This window comes from Lactuca virosa, chromosome 7 (genome assembly GCF_052849685.1).
Source record: "Lactuca virosa cultivar CGN04683 chromosome 7, Lactuca_virosa_CGN04683_v6, whole genome shotgun sequence".
Classification (NCBI taxonomy): Eukaryota; Viridiplantae; Streptophyta; class Magnoliopsida; order Asterales; family Asteraceae; genus Lactuca; species Lactuca virosa.
In genome coordinates, this window is record NC_136432.1 from 73,908,287 (window position 1) to 73,935,101 (window position 26,815).

General features: G+C 37.3%; 1 protein-coding gene across 1 annotated transcript; it reads right to left on the reverse strand.

The window, feature by feature from the left end:
• Positions 1-19,562: 19,562 nt before the first annotated feature.
• Positions 19,563-20,977, reverse strand: LOC145125813 (cotton fiber protein). The gene has a single exon (XM_079061225.1). The coding sequence runs from the start codon at positions 20,779-20,781 to the stop codon at positions 19,807-19,809; it is 975 nt and encodes a 324-aa protein (XP_078917351.1). The 5' UTR covers positions 20,782-20,977; the 3' UTR covers positions 19,563-19,806.
• Between the last annotated feature and the right edge of the window lie 5,838 nt (positions 20,978-26,815).

The following is a 26,815-nucleotide window of genomic DNA, read 5'->3' on the forward strand; positions in this document are numbered from 1 at the left end:
TGTCATTGGATCATTGATGATTATAGGTGTTGGAGTCGGAGGCGGTGCTTCGGGTTTGTGCTTTCGTGATTCGGTTCGACAGTTGCAAGGTGAGTTATCCTCACTAGATCAATAGGGTCTAAGGCACCAAGGCCGACCCTTTATCGGATGGGAATCCGGGTATTTGTTTGATATGTATTGATTTGCTATGTCTGCATCCTGGTAATTAGGATGGTATATGTTAGTGACCTGGTTAAGGTCGGTATCCTGGTATATAGGGTAATGCTATGTTAAGTGACCGGTTAGGTCGGTATCCTGGTTAGGATGTTGTTATGCTGTTTGATCTGATAGATCGGGTTGTCTGGGGATTATTATGTGATTGACTGTTTTATGTTCACATGGTGGTTTGACTGAGGTTGGGTTGAGGCGCGTCCTGCTTTGTGCTGTAGGCCAACATACCCAGGGCGGACCGGATAGACCGTAGGCCCAGCGAGCCGTCCGGATAGGCTGAAGGCCCCAGGAGGGCGGTCCAGACGTGCCGAGGCTCGGGGAGTGGACCAGACCGACTGAAGGCCCGGTGCGGGCGGACCAGTCATACTGTAGACTCAGAGAGTGGACCAGGTGGGCTGAAGGCCCAGTGCGGGCGGACCAGTCACACTGTAGACTCGATATGCATAGTTGTTCTGTATTATGATATGATTTGATATGTGTATGGATATGTGGTTGGTATTTTGGGGGTAACTCACTAAGCTTTCGGGCTTACAGTTTCAGTGTATTGTTTCAGGTACTTCAGGAGATCGTGGCAAGGTGAAGGCGTGATCGTACCGCTCCTCATTTTTATGCTGATGTTTCTGGGATACTCTGATAATAAACTAATTGAAAACCTTTTTGTAATATTTAATGGATTTGGGTTGTTTTTGAAAAGTTTAAATTGGTTGGAAATTTTTGGTTGTTACAAGTTGGTATCAGAGCCTTGGTTTGAGTGAATTGGAGGAACATTCGTGTGAATTCAGTCTCAAATCAAGGAGGGATTTTCAAAATAGTTTTTAAAAGGTTTTCGAAATAAGTAAAGGAGGATGCAGAGGGTACGATCAGCCAGAGCCAGTAAGTAGACCCCAAAATACCATACAAGTTATTTTGATTATGTGATATGTTAGAACAATATGCTAGGACTAGGCTAGGGATCTTCAGGAGTTGCATGGTAGAATTGCCTGATTATGTGATGCCTACTAGCCTAGGGTTTTCCTTATATGAGATATTCAGCTTTTCCTCTAGGAGTGAGGATTGAGCGCTCGTCGTGTGTGTGTATATGGTTAGAGTGTTGTGGTGATACTTGAGACAAATATGGGTAGGTGTGGAAGGTAGTATGGGCCCGTACTACTGAAAGCACAGGACCCATACGCGTATCAAGGAAGTCACAACTCTCTAGGGTGTCGGTTAGGAGATAGTTCCCCGGGCGGGTATGTGATGTGTCTAAGGGTCTTGTTGGTGTATTGCAGTATGGCGATTACGAGACGTTTCGGGGCAGGATCCGGTTCGGGATCGGGATCGGGAGAGGGTGGTCAGGATGGACCAGTACCACCCGAGGTCATTGGTCAGATGAGTACGGATGAGAGGGTGGTGTAAAGTGGAGTTTTAGCACCATGACACTTGTTGATGTGGTAAAGGTCGTTGAGTAGACTTCCTTGAAGAATGGAAGGGAAAGGTATGTGGCTCCGGGAAGGAGTGTTGGTCATTTGAAGGGAAGGAAGTAGTGTTAATGGACGATCGAAAGTATTTTAGTTATTGATAGTGACCACTGAGATTGTACCAGTTGTATGGAAGCACATCCAGGTTAGATGTTCGTTGAGGTTGTGGAACGGTTAGCGCTGATGTCAAATCAGAGGAGTTCGGAAGTGATGCAAGGGTAGATCCTTGGTATCCAAGTATGGATGTAGTCATGAGTTATGTATGCGGTGGTGTTCCATCTGAGGGATGGCTGGACCCGTCGTAGATGTACATGGAATTCCAGCACGAGGCTGTTTGGGCCAGGTATGGGTGTTTATGCGTTATAGATGGGCGTTCATGAGAGTTGCTCGGAATCTGTGGAATGTATTATCATGTAGCGCGGTAATGGACTTGACTCAGGGAGGAAACATGATGAGTTTCCATCAGTGCATTTCGATAGGAGTAGCGCCAGTTGGGCAAGGGTTAGCAGGTTAACACTGGGTCAGGACCCGGTGGTTTATAATGGTATCCAGTTTTCGCAGGCGGCGAATGAATGCGTAAGACGGAAGTATGATAGTATCATCAGGTGGCACTTAGTTGATAAGTGTTGTCACCAGAGAAAATAAGCCGGTGGCCGGCTTGAGGCAGTTGTTAGGACCTTGTAGGGGAAGAGATGGATTTTATAGGGATTCGATAGTAGTGTTTGAAGGAATCTGGGCCGGTGTGAAATCAGTAGATGCATTGTGGGAGTATCATCTGGAATGGTGTGCTGCAGCAGGCTTCGAGGACGAAGTCTAATCTAAGTGGGGGAGAATTGTAACATCCCAAGTTCAGAAGCAAGAAGTTGAAGGGTGTTATGTGAAATTTAAGGAAGGGACTCGACGAGTAGGTCTCTTGACTCGTCGAGTAGAAGCGAGTGCCGGGCACGTGATTAAGTGGCCTGACTCGCCGAGTCGGCGGCTGGACTCGACGAGTCAGTGCTGGAAGAGGAAAACCCTAATCTTAGGGTTTGCACCCTATTTAAAGGACTTAATGTCCTCCCCTCAGCCCCCTTAGCACCCTTTGAGATCCAGAAACCCTAAATTCGTGTGTGAGAGTCCTTGGGAAGCAAATTGGAGCTTGGATAAGTAATTTGTGAAGAGATCTTGAAGATCAAGGAGCTTGGATCAAGGAGATTTGTGGAGATTCGGTTTATTCTTCAGTGGGAGGTCGTTTTGGAGGTAATGAATCGTTATCCTTGGCCTTCTCCTTTCTAGATCCCTCTTTCATGGAGTTTAGGGTTTGTTTGGAGATAATATGATGAGATTTTGGTGCATGAGTTAGATCTGGAGTTGAAACTCCAGATCTGAGTTCTATTTGGATCAAACATGCAGAAAGCCCTTTTAGTTGCTATGCAAAAGCCATTCCCCATGAGTTAAGTTCCTTTCTAGCATGGTTTTTGGAATTATGGGACATGAAGCACGTAAAGGTAGCAACTTTATGTTGCTAATGCACTCTAGGGATCCAGATCTATTGTTTGGAGCAAAGGAGTAGCTCTGTATCTCTATTGTTTGGAGCAAAGGAGTAGCTCTATATCATCACAGATTATTATGAATAAAATAATATGGATTCATCTTGAAATATTATAAAATATTGGATGAGTGGAGGAATTTACCTTACAACTCCAGGGAGAACTTTAGAATTTGTTTTCAGCAAGTTCTTGTTCTTGCTTGGAGATGAGTTTTGAGAGGAAATGAGAAAAGTGAGAGAAAAGTGGAGTCTAAACTCCCTCACTGTCGTTGCTTTGGAGTATAAGGAAAAGGAAAGGAATCTTTGATGCATGGGGACCTGGTGGTCCATGCATGGATATTTGGTGGGTAAAGCATGGAATACGGTGATTTGCATGGGAAATGAGGAATTTCATCAAATCACAAAGTCAATCCTTTTGTCCTTTTCTTGATTTAGGATAAGGTTTTCCTAAATCCCAAACATTTATTTTTATGAAAAATATGCTTAAAATAATTAATTTTAGCATAAAATAATGGTTTTAGGGGTCTCAGTTAAGAAAAACATGAGTTTGGTGGGATTCCCGACCTCAAAATATCTTAAAATGGTAAAAAGGTCCAGAATAGTCCGAAATCCGGGGCTAAATAGTGAATTCCGGAACTCTAGGGCAATTTCTGAAGCTGTATGTTAAATTCCGGAGCTCTAGGGTAAATTCCGAAGCTCTAAGTTAAATTCTGGAGGGAAGAGGAGGGTCTGCGAGGTTCCGAAGTAGTTGGCAGGGAGGTTCCGGAGGCGCTGAACGAGTTCCGAAGGAGGTTCTCAAGTTCCGGAGTCAATGGTCGCATTCCGGAGTGCCTTCTCAGATTCCGAAGTCAGGCTAGCCTTCCGGCGCATGCGAGGAGGTCCGAAGATGAGAAGGTTCCGAGATGAAATTCCTCTTGGCTCCTTAGAAGACATTCCGGACTAAGAGGTTCCGGACCAGGAGGGTTCCGGACCAAGAGGGTTCCGGCCAAGAGGGTTCCGGACCAAGAGGAGTCCGGACCAAGAGGGTTCCGGCCAAGAGGTTCAGGACCAAGAGGAGTCCGGACCAAGAGGGTTCCGGACCAAGAAGTTCCGGACCAAGAGGGTTCCGGCCAAGAGGTTCAGGACCAAGAGGAGTCCGGACCAAGAGGGTTCCGGACCAAGAGGTTCCGGACCAAAAGGGTCCTTTTGGGGTTTCCTCTTCCGGTTTTGAGCTGTTTTCGACTAAGGAAGGTACTTAGGGAGATTTGAGAGAGATTTGAGATACGTAGAGAGATTTGGGAGAGATTTCACATACTTGGAGAGATTTGGGAAAGATTTCACATACTTGGAGAGATTTCGCATATGAGAGAGATTTGGGAGAGATTTACTATTCTTGGAGAGATTTAGCATACTTAGAGAGATTTGGGAGAGATTCACTATTCGTGGAGAGATTTGGGAGAGATTCACTATTCTTGGAGAGATTTCGCATTCGTGGAGAGATTCACTATTCTTGGAGAGATTTCGCATTCTTGGAGAGATTTGGGAGAGATTCACTATTCTTGGAGAGATTTGGGAGAGATTTCACATACTTGGAGAGAATTGGGAGAGGTTTCACATACTTGGAGAGAATTAGGAGAGGTTTCACATACTGGGAGAGAATTGGGAGAGATTTCACATACTTTGAGAGTTTTCATTCTAACACTTCATGGCTCATTAGGAACTCAAATTATACACTTAGAAGTGTTAGCACAAGCCTCACAATAGTACTTGCTTACTTGCGGACGAAATTTCCTAGCCAAAAAGGCTAGTTGTGACACCAGCCAACTTAATATTAATGGAGTATTCTAAGTCCATTAATCCGAGTATCAAAACTGGAAAGTTGTTATCAAAGGAGGATGCTGGTCCTTCTAAGAAGTCAAGACGTTCAAAGAAGGATGCAAAGGCCACTCCTGAAAAACCTGAGCAAGATCTTCAAGCAACGAAGTCTCCAAAGAAAAAGTTTGCGATAGAGGAGCCCGTTTCGACTGTTTTGACGAAGCCTGTTGAGACAGAAAAAGAAGTAATTCCATCGAAAACTGGTGTTTACAAACGAATCAAGAAAAAATCTTGTGGTTCACAAAAGTCCTCAGGAAAGGCATTCAGTTTTTCTCCAACAATGGTTCATAAACCTCCTGTGACAAGGCAAGGGGTAGTTATTCGTGAAGTTCCAGCTCCAGTTTCTCCGTCCTCTAAGAAACGAATGGCTGAGGATATGGCGAAAAATCTTTCTACGAATATTAAAAAGAGGAAGTTGATTCTTCAAAAAGAATCTTTCGAAGATGAGCAAGTTCCTGAAACTCCTGAAGATAATCTTATCAAATCAACTTCAACTCCTGAGCAGATTGAAGTCATACAACCCGAAGTTTCGTTAACCAAGTCAGTTCCTGAGGAGGTTCGAACTTCAGACATCACTACACACGTATCTGATACGAATGTAAATGTCAACATGGGTGAAGGAGATTCGTCTAAAGAGATTTCAGTATCAGTCCAAGGTATTCATGTATTATCTGTTGGATTAATGTCTAAGTCCATAACTATAATTGGTAAGACTTGACCCGACCCGGCATGGTCCATTTGGGTTGCATGGCATCATGCATTTGGATAGACTATAATGAGAGAAATAACACTTAAGGTTGGTTAATATATTATAAGTTCTAATATATTAATAAGGTTATTTAATTAGTATTGATCAAGAATTAATTTGGAATTAATTAAGTGATCAAAAGGAGACTAATTAAATATATGGGTTGATTGTGTAAATCATTCATTCTTATATATGTGGGCTTGTGATCCAAGATTTCTTATGTTGGACTAAGTCCATAGGGTGACCCATGGATACTCCATGGAGGTTAAAATCCATGGAGCATAAGGAATGGGTAAAGTTATGAGTTACATTGTGTAACCCTGCCACCATATAAAAGAATCCCATGGCTCAAGAAATCGTGCACTAATGTGTGAATATGAGGGCTAGACGATTTCAAGGAGTGTTCCATTTCTCTCAAGTCATTCCATGTGCATTTGGTGTTGTGTGAACCATTTGAGGTGTCACACTTGGGGCACTAGGTACTCAAGCTTCATGGAGACAAGCTACATCAAACAAAGGTATGTATTCTATCCATTTGATTACCCAAGTATCAAGTATTGTATGCTAGATAGGGTAATACCTTGGAAAGTTCATAATTGCATGTATAATAGAGAAAACATAGATCCAAGGTATTTAGGGTTGCATGTACACTTAGGAGTGTTAGAATGCGCAAAACCCATCAGTGGTATCAGAGACAGGTTTGTTTTCTTGTTATACTTGCAAAATTAGCTGAAAAAAAATCGAATTGTATTAGTTTAAAAGTTATGCTAATTACTTGAAAATTTTTGATGTAGATTATCTTTGTTCATATGAGTTTATTAGATTAATAGAAAAGTTAATTGATTATGTGTTTTCAATCCATTTTAATCTAAGAGTTGATTCTAAAATGTGTTTTTGTAACTTGTCCTCAAGTTATATGAAAAGTCACATTTAAGTTTCATAAAACTCATAAAAAGTTGGCAATGGTTACAAAAATGAAGAGTCTTGTCCTCATTAAATGGTTTTATGACTCCATAACTTGTCCTCAAGTTATGGAGGTTCAAGAGTCACTTCATTAAATGATAAAATGTGTAACCTTAATTAGTTCCATAAGTTACAAAAATAAAGAAAAGTTACATTCTTTTATTAGTTTAAAGTCTTCCATAACTTGTCCTCAAGTTATGGAACTTGAAGAGTTTTTTTTAATTAAAACTACTTTAAACACATAAGTTATGGAATTAATTAGTTTTGAATATTTTCAAAACTTGCCCTCAAGTTTTGGAATTTGTAAAGTTTTCCCCATGAATACTTTAATTCCAAGTTAGCCCTTAGAATTTTAAAAGTTAAAATTCAACCCTTATACTTTATAGTATTATAAGTTAATAATAAATATATGTATAAGAGCAAGTCAGTCTTACCGTTAGTAGGCCTCATTCACGAAGCCGGTCTATAAGGGGGGTATAAGGTTACTGCCTATAAAATGACAGTTTAATGGGTGTCCACTCTCACCCACCGCTTCCTTGACTGGTGGAGGGTCGTTAGTCGAACGGGTAGGACAAGAACTATAATTCTCCCTTCATTAAAAGTATTAAAGATAAATACTAAGTAACTAAACTTTTTATAAATTCCCAATCTTAGTTACTTAGGAAAATGTGAATAAGGTGCTAATCCATGAAATTACACTTTGCACTTTGTTTAAACCGTTAGTGGAGCGTGTGTGGTTAACCGGCACACTAACCTGGATTTAACAAAGTAGGCAAAGGGTAACTTAATATTTATCATAGTATCGGTGGAGCTCGTGTGGTTAACCGGCACATCGATTGAGGGGTAAATATTAAGGGTACCAAGTATATTTGCATGGTTACTTCACACCTTGTTTTGTGATCCTCGGCATCCCAGTCACAAAACCTGAAGGGCACACTCGAGATTGAAACATGCCATTGAAAAGTTCAATGAATCTCAAAAGATCTAGGAGTTTCAAATCCAATTAAAAACCTAATTACATTATTTCGTTTTTCATGGTGGAAATTGGTAAATCGTCATTTACCTACCTTCAACTATTTTATAACTCGGATTACGGCATCCCTCTTCCAGTTATAAATAGGTTGTTGGATCCTAGCCTTAATATTTCATATTGGGTGTTATATTAAGGACTTTAGATCAACTATCTTGAATATCTCCCAAAAGATGTCTAGTTCAGACATCTATGATCTTCCCAAATCTCTTGGAACTTTACTTCCTCCACCTCCTCCAATTATTCTCCCTAACCCACAAGTTCAAGGTCACTCAAGCCCTAATGGCAAGCAAGGTCTATGTGTGATCACATCTTAGAGATGAAGTCACATATTGACAAGCTGGGAGAGTTGGGTGTCAAAGTCTTGAGAAAGTTGGATGTTCAATCACTTTCTAAGTCACATAGTGAGTTCCTTTGGGACTACTATGAAACAGACTATGACATGAACCTTAATGATCATATCTATTTGCTTGGTGCTGCTGAATCAGCAATGATTTGGAACGATAGTAAAGCAAATTTGATTAGAAGATCAATTTCCCAAAAACTTTATGGACAGTGACAATGGTGACACTGGAAATCCAGAAAAAGCATTCTCTTCCCAATGGAAAGGGATTGGCCATAGTCAACCCGGTTGACCAAATGGTAAGGAGAAAGGCTAATTCTGAGATAGTCCCATTACCAAAGGGTCCATATGTTTGTTTTGCCAAAGGAAGGGGCGTTGATTGCAAAGCTGCCAAATTTACCTAAGGATGTTAAAGTCAATAAGTTTGACTCTACATCAGGTAGAGCCCATTATCTAACTCTGTTAAGTTTCTATTCTAAGATCCTCATTACATGATGTGACTGGGTCACATGTTGATGTTTTAAGAATCAAAGAATAGAGAGAAAGCTTAAAGGAAGTATATGCTGATTCTGATCGCGTAGGTGGATTTCGATCGCATCAGAATTTTGAAGCTGTTACTTAGGAGTTATGATATATTGCTTAGGAATAGATAACAACAAGTTTTTTCGTATGCATTTGCACTATAAGGATAAGTTTTTTCCGCAAAGTTTTGAAATAAAATAAAAGTTTTTAATTTTATATTTATTTTAAATATCCTTACAAGTGGCATTTGTGAAAAATGGTTGTTTATATGATTCCATTGATAGCAATATTTGAAAAAAAAATGGACTTGATTCTTTCGTTTGTGGTAGTGTCATAATTTACCAAATAAGGAAAGATTCTCATTCCCAAGGCTTCAGTTGGATAGAAACTTGGAATCATGCAAGTTGAACAGTATGATGAATGAGAACTTTCAAGCATTGGAAAATTAAGACTTGTTCACATGGATGTGTGAGTCAAGTTAAGGACTAAAGGGATCGAGTACACATTCTTGTGCACTGGTCAAGTCCACCACAAAGCTCGTTAAGACTATTCGTCATGATTTACTAAATTTTAGTAAATATGGTTATACTTACAAGTTTAAGTATAATTCTGAAACATTGGAAAAGTCTCAATGTATGGCAGAACGAATGGGAAGAATCAAATTAGGCAGACAGATAAAAGTTTCTCAAATCTGAAAAGATGGGAGAGTACTTTAGTATCATGTTTGTGATCATCTTAATGATTTAGAAATCATATCACAATTAGTCCTCTAAAGGTCATCTTAGTGCATTCTTATGACTAAGAAGAGGAGTCATGAATTGTTGAAATGGTTAGATCAGGAAGATGAGTCATACTTCGTTCCAAAACAATTCTTAGAGTCATACTCCAAGATTGTAACTTGAGTGACATATCTTAAAGAAAGGTTTAAAACACTTGTCAAATGTAAGAGTAAAAGTGTCCTACTCTTGTACATTTGAAATTGGTAAGTTGTGATGTTTTGGATAAAACAAAGACCAACTAAGGCCAATTGTGTGAAGTGTTTGTCTTGATAAAAAATCTGCACTATCTCTTGAATATTTGGCAAGGTAGTCTTATATGTCAAGAGGATAGTGGGAGTCTTAAAGATCCTAAAAAGAATTTCAAGAACTAATCAAGAATAAAACTTGAGGTTCTTCACTAGCACACGACTTGAGGTTTATAACCTATCGTGTTGACATATTCTGTGCCCATTCCAGTTAAAGTTGGCTTTGCATAGGAGTTCTGAAAGTTCTCAATTGGTTGCATAACAACTTGGAAGCAATGGCAGGCCCTGTACTGCCAGGTGGCAAGAAGTTAAGATTGCATATGTTCAGTCCATATGAGTTTGGATTTGTCATTATCCTTGTCTTGTGACTATGGTTTTGACGATTCACATGGATAAGAACACATACACCATAAAATCTAAGGGTCATAAGGTTTCTCTCCGATTCATGAAAATGATGGTGAGGAAACACTTCCACCAAGTAGATTTGAAGCAGATGGCAAAAGGTCTAAACAATTGAGACTATGATTACGGCATCCCTTTTCATAGTTCTGAAATTTTTTAGACACACATGCATGCTATCTAAGGAAAGGTGTATGATTTTGATAAAGTTTTATCAAAGCATCTCGTATTAGAAATCTGAACTTTGGTAAGAAAGTCAATAAAGTATTGATTTCTAGAAGTCCAGCTGATTTCTGAGTACATGTCAAAGCTAGTGGGAGCATAAGTGTTATGCTAATAATCATCATGTTAGTGGGAACATGATAATTATTGTTAGTGTTGCAAGTTAGCAATGTTAATTATAGAAAACAAAAGTTTCAATTCGTGAGGCTACAGGGATTGAAAAAGTTGTTTTGCTATAATTAAGGGAGAGGATATACTTCATTTCAGTTCTAAAGGCTTAGATTGAGACCTTAATCATCTTTAGTCAAGAATATATATATGAATTTCATGTTGGATTGGTTCAACTTAAGAAAATTCTATATATTGCGTTCTCAAAATTCGATTATGATTATGTCATCCCTCTTCATAGTCAAATTTTGAAAACATGGCAAATAAAAATATTGTAGCAAAAGACTGATCTAGAATCATGTCTTTATGTGAGACATCATGAATCGTGTACCATTTGCTTTGGGTACAGGATCGATTGCATGTGCTATAATATTTGTCATTTCTAAATTTTTCCAAATGCCCAGAGGCATTAAGAAGGGAAAAGGTCTAGAATTGGATATGACTAAAATGATTAAGCAATTGTCGAGGACAATCTGAGGTTTACCAAAGATTGGTTGCTCAGGGACAGTTGGAAGTATAGTGCTAATTTTGGAAGGACCATATTGACATATTCTGAAAAGAGGCATCTCTTATTCAGAAGTGATAGTCAAAATGAGAATATGGAGTTGTCTCCATAGGTGGAAGTTATATGTGTAAGATTAGAAAACTTAATGCAAGAAGCATGTCCAAAGCAATGTACTTTGAATATGAGACTTAGTTTCCATGGAGTTGATCTCCATTGGAATATCTTATAATGACTGTTGACAAGTCTTTGTGACTTTGTACATATTCATTACAGGAGGGTCAGTGCATATAAGTTTAAAATCTAAACAGATTTCGATAAATGATAGGAATTTGAAATTCTCACATTTTTCGATAAGGATTTGGGAGTGTGAAATTAGAATCATTGAAATTATGTTCAATTGGTTTATTTCACAAAGTAAGGATCATAGACAAACATAGAGTGCATACTTGGTGTATGGCAAAGCTATTGTTTAAGAAAAACATAGTGTACATGCTTGGAGCATGGGACAACTAGTGTTTTTAATTCAAGTATAAAGTTGATAAAACCGAAACAATGAATAATGAGTAATCAGTATGGTGATAAATAAAAGTGTTTATTTATATTCATAGGGTTTGATACCATATTTGATTCATTTATTCTTGTGTTTCACTTTACATGTTTTGACTTCCAGAATAACTAAGTCGCTCTTCCTGAATGATTAAGTTATTCAAACCATCCACAGTCGGTCATATGTTGGAAGTAGATATGAATCAAGACTGTCATGGGTTGGTTTGTAGAGGTCCAAGTTGGTGGACAAAGTGGTGCTACAACACTCATGAGTGCTCATAAGTTCTGAGTATTGGATTCAACCCGCGCTCATTTGAATCACTTCATGGATTTTATCACGAGTGATCATGAGACGATAATATCTTATATTCTTCAAACCTAGAGATATGAGTTGTTACTATGAGTTGGTTGTACATTGATTGCACGAAAACGCATTCGGTAACTCGATGTTATAAAACGTGCCTTTGTGTATGATTCAACAAGTAGTAGAACAAGCCATATGAGTCGAAGTTTATCCATTCCTTTTACCTTCGGGATAAAAGCGATATATGTGGGCCCGTTGATGATTTAAAGATGATACATGTGAGTGCTTGGCCAAGCCAGGACTGATTTGATTTGTTCAATCAGTCAGTCATCATGAATCGGAAATCGGGAAACAACAAATGGACAGAGAGAATGATTGATAATCCATGTCTCAGTCCATATGATATCTAGAATGGAGGAATATATGATCCCTTATCTAATGGACAAGTCATTGACAAAGGTCAGAGTTCATCGACAAGGTCAGAGTTCGACAGAAGCTTTTGAGAGCTACGATTGCTGATCGGTTCCTGAAGTCATACGCAATAATAGTTTTAGACTTATCCAAGTGGGAGACTGTTGGATTAATGTCTAAGTCCATAACTATAATTGGTAAGACTTGACCCGACCCGGCATAGTCCATTTGGGTTGCATGGCATCATGCATTTGGATAGACTATAATGAGAGAAATAACACTTAAGGTTGGTTAATATATTATAAGTTCTAATATATTAATAAGGTTATTTAATTAGTATTGATCAAGAATTAATTTGGAATTAATTAAGTGATCAAAAGGAGACTAATTAAATATATGGGTTGATTGTGTAAATCATTCATTCTTATATATGTGGGCTTGTGATCCAAGATTTCTTATGTTGGACTAAGTCCATGGGGTGACCCATGGATACTCCATGGAGGTTAAAATCCATGGAGCATAAGGAATGGGTAAAGTTATGAGTTACATGGTGTAACCCTAATAGCCACCATATAAAAGAATCCCATGGCTCAAGAAATCATGCACTAATGTGTGAATATGAGGGCTAGACGATTTCAAGGAGTGTTCCATTTCTCTCAAGTCATTCCATGTGCATTTGGTGTTGTGTGAACCATTTGAGGTGTCACACTTGGGGCACTAGGTACTCAAGCTTCATGGAGACAAGCTACATCAAACAAAGGTATGTATTCTATCCATTTGATTACCCAAGTATCAAGTATTGTATGCTAGATAGGGTAATACCTGGGAAAGTTCATAATTGCATGTATAATAGAGAAAACATAGATCCAAGGTATTTAGGGTTGCATGTACACTTAGGAGTGTTAGAATGCGCAAAACCCATCATTATCTTCCATGGATACTTCTGTTTCATTACCACCTTATATAGTACCTGTTTCCAACACAACCAATTCCCCTACTTTTGAACATATTATCAACCATCCAATTACTACTCTTTTCTCATCCCAATCCACTGATCCACCCAAAACTGTTGATGAAGTTGAAACTGATACTGACGAAGGAGGTTTTGGAGGAACTTTTGAGGAACTTGAATTTGATGATGAGGAAGAAAATTTTCCAAATCACATGTTAATGTCTATGAAGCAGTTCAAGATTCTTAACAAGAAGTTGAATTCCATTATTCAATCTCAAGCTGATATGGGGGGAAGTAATTCGGTGTAAAGTATGGAAATTGATGGAATGCTCAAAGCTGTTGAAGCCAGTATGTTTACTAAATGCTCTGGATTGATTCACGAATCTGAGTCATGAATAATGGAGAAGGTAGATCAGAATGATAAAAATAATGAATTACGAGTTAAGTCTCAATCGTCGAACTTTGGGGGAGAAGTGAAAGACTTGCAGCGTATGGCCAAAGAACGACATGTGTTGTTCGTTCAAGATGTGAAAAAGGTATGAGAAGATGTTAATCTCAAACTTCAAGAGCTTCGATAAGATATGGCCAAAGAAATTGCAGTGGTGCAACATGATTATGCTTCTCTTAATCAGAAAGTTGATGTTATTGCTGATGTGGTCACCAAGTTCGTGAAATAATACGAAGCATTGAACTCTCAATTTACTCAGTTGTCTACTCAAGAATCGAACAGTTTAACTGAGCTCACTACTCAGTTGACTGAGTTGAAGTCTTTAATCACGAAGTCCAGTGCCTCCCCATTAATAACTCCAGAGTTTTTGTCCCAAAAGTTTGTTCAGTTTGAAGCTGTTCTTCATAAACAATTGGCCCCATTATCAAGAATTTCAAGTCTTTTACCAACAGATGTCCCGCCTGTTGTCACAGGGGTGCAAGGGGAGAAGGAAAGGTTGGTGATGGAGTTTCGCATGAAAAAGTCAAGGTTGTTGGAAAAGTTTTCTCCAAAAAAATGCCAAAAACAAAGCCAATTATTTCAACAGTTGGGCCAGTAAGTTCAACGGTGGTGACTTCAAAGCCAATCTCAAAACCAATTACAAAAGGCATTGTAATTGATTCTTCTGTTGCAGAGGGAAGTAGTTCTAAACCAAAGGAAGTTGTTGAAATTCCTGGGAATAAAGACAAAGGGAAAACGATTGTTATTGAGAAATCGAAAGAAGAGAAAAAAGCAGAAGTTGAAGCTGAAATGGAGAAACAAAGGGTGATCCAAAGTATTATGAGACTTCGTGCAAATCATCCACTTGAAATGAATAAGGGAGATCCAAGCAAGCATTACAATTACGAAACTATTGAAGCAAAAGTTGCTTATAATCATATGTATGCTTTCGAGAAAAAGCCCAACCAAAGCTATACTGTTACCAACACTGATATGTGCCAACTTGATTTCCCTGTGAACGAAATGATGTTTATGATGGCTCAGTCCAAGATTGTAGAGAAGTTTGATAATGATGATGATTACACCTACATGAAACTTAGGTTTCATGCTGTTCTTGGAAAATTGCCAGAGGAGATATGGTCTTTAGTGAAAATCAAGAAGGTGATCAGCATAACAAAGGATGTATTGTTCGAAAATACGTTACATAATTTTCGTTATCATGTAGTAAGGGCGAACAGTAAAGTTTATGATTTTTCAGTTGCTAACTTTCCGTTAATGAACTTGTACGATCTTATACAAGTTGCATTACTTTTGAAAGACAAGAATGTTTCGCATCTTCAAGGAACAGATCCAGAAGTTTTTAGACTTGGTCTTGCTCAAATAAAATATTCATAGATAATTACTATGAGTGTTTAGCTTTGACTGATGTGGAGTTGGCTACAGCATTGGGGAATGAAGTGAAAGTCCCTATGGAAGTTTCGAAGACCCAACCTGAGTTGAAGAAATATGCTGATGGGGAAATTTGCTTAAAACCATTTGGAATGGTGTTTGCTGGAAAAGACAAGAACGGCAAAGCAAAAAGGTTCTTATTTCAAGCAGGAGAAGTCGAAAGGTATACTACATCTCAATATACGAATTTTATTGTTCGTATGAATAACTGTTTAAAGAATAATTAAGGGATAAGAAGGAGTTAGAGAAGATTATATCATGGTATACAGAGATTCGAAGGGTGATGCTTTTTGCTGCACAAATTCTCTCAAGTTGAGATATTCGACATTATTACAAAGGGGGAGATTGTAAGGGTCGAAGTTTTATTGTAATATGTCGAAGTCAGTTATATTATTTTACAAGGCATTTTGTATCGAAGCTTAATGTTTTAGTCCTTGTAATTTTTGTATGCTTTCACGTCTCCTATAAATAGGGACTTTACTTAGAGTTAGATAAGAGTCTGAGTACAACTTGTCTACTTTCTCTCTGTAAGAATTGGAAGCATAATATGAGCTGAAAACCAGATTATATTTACTCTTTGTGTTCATTTGATCATTACTCTGATATATTCTCGATTCATCACTTCATCACTTTGAGATGTATGCCCTTACGTCTAATTACACATGGGATTTTGTTCCTCCACCTCCCCGTGGAAAAATGTTTGGTTCTCGCTGGCTCTACCATCACAAATTTGAAAGCAAGGCAAAACTTGATTGCTACAAAGGCCGTGTCATTGCTCAAGGGTTCTCTCAACTCCTTGGTCTTGACTTCAAAGACACCTTCAGTCCAGTAGTTAAACATGCTACCATTCATATTGTTCTAAGAACTACGATATCTAAAATGTCGCCCATTCACCATTTAGATGTCAAAAATGCTTTTCTTCATGGTGCTCTTTATGAGGAGGTCTACATGGAATATCCTCTTGGATATGTTGAAACCTCTTTCACAAACCATGCTTGTCGACTCCCTAAGGATTTGTATGGGCTTAAACAAGCTCTTCGCGCATTGTACCAACGTTTTGCTATTTTTATCTCTAGCTTAAGTTTCTCCAATAGTCGCTCTGACGGCTCTATGTTTACATATCACTCTGGCAGTGATCATATCTATCTACTCCTTTATGTTGATGATATCATCCCCACTGCTTCCTCCTCTGCTCTTGTTACTCGTGTCATTTCCAAATTATCTTCTTAATTTACTATGTCTGATCTTGGTCATCTCTCCTTCTTTCTTGGGATTGTTTAAACAAGGGTTAGTTCTTATCTCAAACATTATTTACCAAAGAGATTCTCTCATGCTGACATGACAACTTGCAATCCTAGTGTCACTCCCTCGAATACTAAGTCAGAATTTTCTCCTAAAGGTAATCCTGTGTATGAACCCACTCTTTACTAGGGCCTTTTCGGTGCTCTTCAATATCTCACATTCACCTGTCCTGACATTGCTTATACGGTTCAACAAATCTGCCTTTTCATGTATGATCCTCATGAACCACATTTCCATGCTCTTAAGCGTATTCTCAGGTACATTCGAGGTACTCTCTCATGGTCTTTTTATAAGACAATCCTTTGTTGATCGTTTGGTCTCTTATTCTGATGTTGATTGGGTTGGTTATCCACAGACTCGTCGCTCTAATTCTGGCTTTTCCTCTATCTTGGTGATAATCTCACTTCCTGGTCTTCTAAACGTCAACATGTGGTGTTGCGCTCCTCAGCTGATGTTGAGTACTGTGGGGTGGCCAATGTGGTTGTTGAAGCTTTCTAGCTTCGCAATCTTCTTCTTGAGTTATCTTGTCCATTGTCGAAAGCATAGGTTGTGCATTGCGCTAATATGAGTGCTATGCATTTATCTTCTAATCCTATACAACATCAGCATATCAAGCATGTGGAAATAAACTTGCATTTTGTTAGGGAACGTGTTGCTATTGGACATGTGCATGTCTTATATGTGTCATCAGTTCATTGGTTTGCCGATTTATTTACTAAAGGTCTTCATACATAATTATTTTTAGACTTTCGAGAGTGTTTAAACATTAATAAACACAATGCTCAAACTGAGGGGGTGTGTTGGTTTATAGATATTTTTACACTTTCCTATAGTTTAGGGACCCATACGTAATATTGTTGTGTATGTGTGTGTGTATGTGTGTTTGTGTATATATATATATATATATATATATATATATATATATATATATATATATATATATATATATATATATATATATATATATATATATCAATGTTGTAAAAGTCGTTAGACGGTAGTCGAGTAGTTGACTGGGGTTAAGGGACTAATTAGTCTAGGCGTAGGTTGTAAAAGTCGTTAGGCGGTAGTCGGACGTTCGACTGGGGTTAAGAGACTAATCGGTCAAGGCGTAGATTAATCGGCACCTAGGCAGAGACTCTTAATTGTAATAGAAACTATTTTTAAAAATTAAATATTACCTATATCCTAATAAAATAAGTAAATAACCATAAAACTGTCATATTCAGTCGTCTAAATATTTAAATCATCGTATATAATAATTTTTAGACTAATTTGAGATCTTTTTAACCATTTTAGTCATTAATCATCATAATTTAGTCATCAAATATCATAAATTTGACTAATCGGGATTTTTTTTTGTGAATTTTGATGTCTTGACTTTTTTATCGGCTTAGATCGTCTAGACCACTTAGGACTGCTCATAACCGCCCAAGGCCGACTAGGACGCCTACAACCGCTCATGACTGACTCCGCCTAACTAGACTGACTAGCATTAATCTTAGACAGTAAGAGGCCGCCTAACGCCTAGGCCTTTTACTTTCTACGATTAATGCTAGTCGGTCTACTTAGGCGGTACCTAGGCCCTGGGCGGCATTTTACTGTCTACGTTAATGTTAGTCGGTCTAATTAGGCGGAATCGGTCCTGGGCGGTTGTAGGCGGTCCTAGGCGGCACTGGCCGGTCATGGGCGGTCCTAGGCGGTCTAGATGACAGTCTATGACAGTAAAAAGTCAGAACGTCAAAATTTTCAATAAAAATTCTTGATTCGTCAAATTTTAGATATTAGGTGACTAAATTATGATGATTAATGACTAAAACGGTTAGAAATATCCACAATTAGTCTAAAAATTATTATATAAGATGATTTAAATATTTAGACGACTGAATATGCCAAAATTTTATTGTTATTTATTTATTTTGTAAGGATATCAGTAATATTTTTTTTTTAAAAAAATAAATACTATTACAATTAATGGTCTCCGCCTAGGCGCCGATTAATACCCGTCTAGACCGATTAGTCCTTTAACCCCGGTCGACCGCTCAACTACCGTCTAACGACTTTTACAACGTTAGTATTTACATGTATACATGTGGGATCTTGGCATCACTATTATGATAGCAAATAATCAACAACAACAAAGGAACATTTGAGTTTTAAACACAGAGATCACTGGATTCTCCCAAAAGTATGATCATCTATCAAGCTACATCACTTTATCTCCTTATAAAGGTGTTTACACATATAGTGATGTCCGAGTATCACCAAGAAACTTTTATAATCTCAGAGGTGCTATGCACAATGGTGTGATTCTTTTACAAAAAAGAAAAGTAAGAATTATGCTTTACATGTGAAAAAGCTATATTGAAGATCTCAAGGAAAATATCGAAAAGTTCATGATGGACACCTACACAGATTTGTTTGGAGAACTTGATTTAGAAAAGGAGGGTGATGATGAAATGGCTTTGGAGAAATCATATGAGCAATAATGGAATAATCGGAAAGAAAAGTCGAAAATCATCTTGGAGGTAGGATTTTTATACAATTTTTTTTTAAGTTTTCACATCAAGCAATTAACTTTATAAGTTGTGATAAGATGCATGAAGACCTTAAAATATGAATATTTCAACAAACGAATCCTAGGACATTTGAACCGATTTTCCGATTTAATATCGTTTAAAGCCTTAAAATATAAAGCAGATAAACTATTAAGGCGAAGAAGTAATAGACTAATAGTTTGATAGCCCCACCATAACATCTCCATAACACATGTTTATATGGACAAAGTTAATTTTTAATGATATTTTAAAATATAAGTAAGTTAAATCGAAAGTATGTACTTTAAAACATGCATATAAATTATTTAATCCGTGTAATATACATATATCTAACCTAGTTATACTCAATATGTTACTAAATTAATTTTTATGCTTCATTACATTATTATAATAGATTTCAATAGTGTAAAATAATATTAAACATATTATGTGACGTCGAACTAGGTATCCAACTTGTTATTTATGTTTAGGTGATTGTTTTGTAACTACAACATATCGAGGCCAGATAATAACATATGGACATCATATAATGTTGAAATTCACTTTAAGATAAATGAAAAATTATTGTCCCATTCGTGATTATTGTCCTATTATTGATGAGCACGTCACATTATTAAATAGCAAAAAATAAAAATAGAAATAAGCTTAAAGATGCTGAAAATATCCATGGAAACAGCTACGTACAAACATGATAAGACAACCAAACGATAAAGAGCAATGTGGTCATTTCCAGACTCCAACCACTGTTTTCCACCACAGACCGCGGCTCCACCGGCGATTTGACTGCCAACAAAGTAATGAAATGACCAAATTACCCCTCCACTAAGATACTAAACAAGATGGATACCTCCAAAAAAAGGCATTTTGGAAAGGAACTATTTATTTCACACGGAAGAAGTTCCTCCGTTCAACATTTCTCTAAATTTTTTAAATGAATCAATCCTTTGCAGTTTTAGTTGTTGCTTAAACCTTCTGATAAAATCATCAGCTCTTGCATCCACGCTTTCGTCATGCACCCCATCCGATGCTTTCATCGTCTCCGGCCGCCTTCGCTCGACTTCCTCTTTGTCATGGTCTGATTCCGCCACCCTCCTCTCGCTATGCGATTTTGTTAGATTTGTCGATGGTTTCTTCGCCGGTGTTACACCTGAATCATTTGACAAGTTACTTGTGGCGTTATGATCATGAACTGGATCTTGATGTGGGTCCAGGTCGATGTCAGAACGTTGATCGTGGTTAGAGAAGGTGTCACCGGAATGATGATCGGAGTTTAAAAGGGAAGGGAGTTTGAACGACTTGACTCGGTCCAACAACGAATGAGCTCGAGACGGTTCACCTATTGAGTTACTGGGTTGTTCTGATTCGGCGGAGAACTTGATCGACATGACCCGCTCCAAAATCGATGGAACCCGGGCGAGATGTCTAGTTGAGTCATCATGAGTTTGTTCCGACTCATTTTGGTGTTCTTCGTGCAACTGATCTACGGGAGCTGTGTAGAAAGAATTGAAAGAGAAATCCATGGACTTGACTCGTTGCAAGAGAGACGGAGCTCGGTAGAGTTGACTCTGTGAGCTGTACCCAGTGGAATCATATTGAACCCTATGATCGCCATCATGTGATTCTGCGGTGTTGTAGAAAGATGATAAATTCACAGACTTGACTCGCTCAAGAAACGAGGGAGATCGACCGAGTTGACTTTGTAAATTTTGGGGATGGTGATTGTGAGACTTGAAGTTTGAAGCTATGAAGATGGTGGCGATCGTGAGGTTAAGAACACAGAAAAGAACAGTGGATGTGGACCAAGTCGCCATGGAAGCCCACATGGAAGCTATAGCAATCGATGCACCACCTCTGAGCATTTCTTCTTCTTGTTCTTCACTCTCAAGTGTTTATTTGCAGTAGGATGAAGAAGTAGAAGATTCTGAAACTGTGCGTATTTATGGAGGAGAGCTAGAAATGCATTGGACATGTGTTTTATATAGTACAATGTCTATAAATACGTGGTGTGGATAATTTAAAAGTCTTGCTGGTAGGTAAATAGAATGCTGTGTTCACATGATCAGTAAAGACAAATATGGGTCATATCCATGGGATCGTTTTCTTATTGTAAGTTGTGTCATAGACTTTTATAGTCGTCTACAATTTTTTATTATAATTTGATTTTTCAAGATAAAAGCTATTACACTTATGGAAATGAGTAAGTATTGATGAGATTAGTAAATCGTTGGAGACTCCACATAGTGCCAGAAACGAAGAGGATACGTCAAGCGGGAACAAGAAACTCAAATTTGGAACCATCTAAACTATCCTCATTTTAATTTAAAGGGTTAATTACCTAGAAAGGTAACGAACTTTTGTCTTTGTCCACATTTAGGTAACCATGTTTTTTTCGTTCACATTTGACCATTGAACTTGTTTGACATATTCAAAATAGGGTAATATGACCGGTAATTACGGTAATATTACCCTATTATGAACATGTCAAACAAGTTTATTGGTCAAATGTGTACGGAAAAAATATGGTTACCTAAATACGGACAAAAAACAAAGTTTCTTACCCGTTTTGGTAATACTACACAAGAACCGTCTTAGGGACTGTGTACCCTGGGATCAGGCTCCGACAGTCAATGAACAATTAGGTTAGGCTTGGTCTAACCCAGTTTAGTCCCGGCTAGTCATGGGCTAAGATGTGTTGCTCGGTCTTTAAAAGACATACAACCTATCCCCTTAAGCGTATACAACCTAACCTCTAACTAGTTGGGCCTAAACTGGGTTGACCCAAAACTTAACCATCTCCTCATACACAAGACCGGACAACCCAATTTCATTTCACATCAATGGATCTTATGACAACTTGCACTTAACATAAAGAACCCAATATTACCAAAATAGGTAAGAAACTTTGGTTTTTGTCCATATTTAGGTAACCATGTTTTTTTCGTATACATTTGACCATTAAACTTGTTTGACCTGTTCATAATAGGGTAATGTTACCGCTAATTACCGGTCATATTACCATATTTTGAACAGGTCAAACAAGTTCAATGGCCAAATGTGAACGAAAAAAACATGGTTACCTAAATATAGACAAAGACCAAAGTTCGTTACCTTTCTAGGTCATTAACCCTAATTTAAAATCGGTCTTAGTCGGTTGGTCATACATAATCAAAATATCAAGTTTTACTTGTATTCTTATTTATATAGAATAATGACATATAAACATCCTAATTCCTTTATTTAATCCTTCTATTGTTTTTAACATTTGTTCTAATCTAATAAATAGAAAATTATATAGAAACAAAATGTAGAAAACATTTTTTTATTTGAACGGCGAGCAATAACATTAACACAAAGCAAAAAGACTTAAGCAAGAAGCTTAAGCAAAATACAAAGAGTCAAACCGAGTAAAAAATCAACATTTTTAATAGGAGAAGTACATCAAATCGACCAATCAAGATAACCTAACTTGGATCTAAATTTAATCCAATTAAATGTGCTAATGCAAATATCATCCGCCAAAAGCATCGAAGCTCGCCGAACGTTCTTGTAAACAATATCATTATGCGCTTTCCAAATGACCCTTAAGGTGGAATAAGTAATCATCAACTTAAGCGTTTGATTTTTTTTTTTTGTCAGTAGCCTTAGAATTCAACATCTCCAGAAGATTATCACACGAATCAGGAGGATTCTTGATAATCGCAGCCCACCCCACAAGCCAACTCCATAAAACCTTCACCACATCACATTTGAAGAAAACATGATCAAGAGTCTCGACGCTAATCTGACAGAAAGGGCATGAGAAGGGATGAACATTAATACCACAATTCAAAAGGTTTTGAAAGAGAGGGATCCTGTTTTTAAATAATCTCCAAACGAAACAACTAATCTTTAAATGGATCCAATTCAACCACTTGAAAGAATTCTCCCCAACACTATCATGTTTATCAATCAAGGCACGAAGCGCTTTAACAGAGAAATCACTAGCACCATCACCATTCCAACGCCAGTTGTTCGTTCCACCAGCAAATTGAAAGTTGTCAAGCAAAACCATTAAATCCGAAAATTTGGCAGCCGCCCTGCCTCTCCTAAGATGCGTGGACCAACTCCAAGTCCACCTTGAACCAACATCATTCTCATTGTTGCGCTTATCTAAAACAAGACAATCTTTGTTTGTCTCTAAAGCATACAAATTCGGAAATAAGTCTTTCAAAGGAATATCTTCACACCAAACATCTTTCCAGAAATAAGCGTCACTACCATCTCCAACAACCCTCTTAAAAAGCTCAGAAAGGGACAAACCCTTATCATGCAAGTCAACATCAATTTGAGATATACTAAGCCACACACCTTTTATGGTATTCTTAGCAATAGGTTTATCATCAATGAGTTTTAATTTATGGACTGAATTAATGCATGAAGACCAAAACAAATTACCTCCAATTTTTAATCTCCACCACCATTTAGCAAGAAGAACCAAATTAGCAGACTCGAGAGAACCCACACCAAGACCAACCTCGTTCTAAGGTTTAGTGACCAAATCCCAATAAACCCAATTTATTTTCTTCTTTTCACCATCATCGCCCCAAAGAAACCTCATTCTAATACCATCAAGCATAAGAATGATCTTCCTTGGAGCTCTAAATATCAAAAAATAATAGAGAGGCAAACTATTTAAGACCGAATTCACAAGAGTGAGATGACCACCAAAAGACAAAGCTTTCGCCTTCCAATTCAATAACCTCTTCTTAAATTTCTCCACTACCGGATTCCAATTTTTGGCAAGTTTCATATTCGCCCCCACCGGAAGGCCAAGATAAATTAACGGAAAAGAAGCGGGCTCATATTTGATTTCTCTTTTCTTAAACTATAGATGAAAGGGAGGGTGTTTGGAACGAGTTCTTAGGATGTTTAAAATAAATAAATAAATAAATAAAAACTTTGTTTGATAGTAGAATCTTTGAGTTTTAATTTTAATCAAAACGTTTTGAATCTAAAAGCTATTTTAAAGAACTTTTAGGAGTTTTTTCTATCTTTCAGAGCTTTTAACTTTTAGTTTTTAATTAATTTTATGCATATAAAAGTTAGCGGCTATTTTCGCCCCAACACTTATGTATAAATAGAAGTTACAGCTTCCAGCTACCAACTAGTTAGCCAAACACACCCATAGTCAATTTCGATACGCTCCTTTCAGCTAGTGACGACTTTTAGGTAGATGCAACATAGACAACCGTCTACGAACCAAAATCTTCGAGGGCACAAAATAATTTTGTGAAAACGTGAAGACACTGCTTTTATGTTATTATTTTGGTATAAATTGTGTATATGTGTGATATTGTTGTAATTCTAATGTGAATATTAAATGTATGATTATTCATATATTCATTTTTCATAAATTATAATGTGAATATTAAGGTATAATTATTCATATACTCATTACCGAATCATGACATAAAGCAATATGTATAAGATTAAGAACATAATAATAACATAAAAGTAGTGTTTTCACGTCTTCACTTTATTTACTGCCCTTATTTAAGTCAAAATATTGTATGCTAGTTGCATAATAAGTGGAATTAAACAAATGAAGTAAAGTTGGTATGAAAGGAAAAGACATATGAAGAACTACATGTTTAAAATGTTTAAACTTAAAGAATAGTCATACTTTTCGTTACGAGACTGCTCTTGTGTATTAGATATCATAGAACTCATATTTATAAAGGAACTTGTACATAACAAATAGGACAATAAAGCATCATGTGTTAGTATAAGCTGAATCTAGTAGAGGTTTTAGATCCGTACTTTGACAAAATACATCTTACATTATACTATTCCATATAAAACACAAAATAAACAAGTCAACTAATAAATGTGAAGCTCTTCAAGTCCTCGGACATAAAGGGGAATCTTTAGATTGCCAGTTCAACAGAGACAATGACTTCGGATGAGTGAAGGCCACTTTCTTGCTACAACAATCTCTCCCTACGTAATCATAGTTGGAACTTCTCATATTCGTTGTTAACAAAGTTGGTAGCTATATCGATCCATTTTTTAAGCGCAATCGACCACAACTATTCACCTACTATTCAAGCCTTCAACATCACATTCCTTTTCTTTGAGTAGAGAGAAATATCAATCATTTTCTTCAAATACTTATCCAAGTGCATGTGCTTTTCGTTGACCCTTAAAAAGACCTTAGGACTATTTTTGATTGACATATAGATAAATATAATTTTAGGGTTATCAGTTGGTCCTCGCTGACATTTTTCAATGTATTCTAATTTTGTATTTGGATGCTTGGGAGGAGTATCCCATAAGATTTTGTAATTCTCAATGCCCCTTTATTTGAACTCAGTTGCAAAATTTGATGAAATTTATAAGCTGAATGCAAGGAAATATGGCTTGTTGTCATTCAAGGCTTTGTTTTGGAAGTGAAGTCCATGTGTTAGGAGATCCTTAGGATTCACCAACAAATAATCAGCTTCAAAGATAGCATATTCTTTGCCATTGCTTTCAGGTTATCTCAAACATGTAGAATGTCTAGGAATTTGTACAGGAAACTTGGTACAACGTTTGATCCGATGAAGAAACAAAAACTTCCTTGATGGGTTTCGTATGAGTCTTGTAAAACATCTTAATATATTCATGCTTAGCCTTGGCTTGATCAACTAAATGCATATATGGGGTAATCTAATGGACAATCAGGAAGAATTTTGCATGTAAAGATTGTGAAACGTGAAGCTAAAGGTCTTTGGATTTCAGAATGGTAAAGTTGATCCTCAATACAAAGTCCTTACTTAATAAGATCTTGGATTATGAATGCTAAGGATTACTAGGAGCTTTGTTTAGCTTGTGAACTTCCCCCACCCTTCTTTCTTCTTTAAGGCTCAGTGCTCATTCTCTCATTTATTCTTCGTGGAACAACCTCATATCTTTTGCATCTTTCTCTTTTTGAAATTTCATAGCCATGTGATCTCCCTTAGATATTGGCCAATGTATGCACTTGGATAACTTTGATCATTTACAATATTCTTTCCTTTGTCCTTAATTTGTGCCCTAGGAATGATAGGAGTAACCATAAGTGGGTGTAATTTCCAGGTGTATGACACATCCATATCACTCAATTGATTTTAACTTAAGATTTAACGTATAGCTAGTAATAAAAGGGTTTCAATTTACTAAAATGTAAGATGATCCCATTATCCTTTTACTACAAACAGAAATTGTACGTCCAAGCGAGGTTTTTAAACCTAATCTCATAGAAAGATGTTAGTCTTTAAAATCTAGAAGGTATCTTGGTACCATGGATCTTAGGAGGGATGATCAATCTCTAACATCTTTGTAACGACCCAAATTTCCAAATAAAATTTTCATTTTTAAATAATCAAAACATTCCCATAAAATATGAAATCTCAATGACAATTGTTTTCAAAATCCATAACATCAAAATTTTATTTCAAATATCAGAGTGTCCCCATATAAAATACCGGAGAGTGCATGTCGTGCCATCAAACCTTGCCCTTGCCCTTAGGATTTTAAGTACCTTAAACAATCAACAAACTATAAGCTAATGCTTAGTGAGTTCCCCAGAGCATACCCCACACAATCCACATAATCACATAATCCATATTAGATATATAAGCTACATAAACCACATAAGCCATGCATACAAACATATAAGGATGTCGTGGGCTCCTCCCAAGGTCTTATACCTACATGACATAGGCTCCCCATGGTCTTTACCTAGGATGTCATGGGCTCCCCCACATGGTCTGATATCTGACTGCCATGGGCTCCCCGGGGTCGTCCATGCAAATAACACAAAGTCAACTAGCATACCATATATCATAGAAATAACTACCATACTACATAACATATATATATATATATATATAT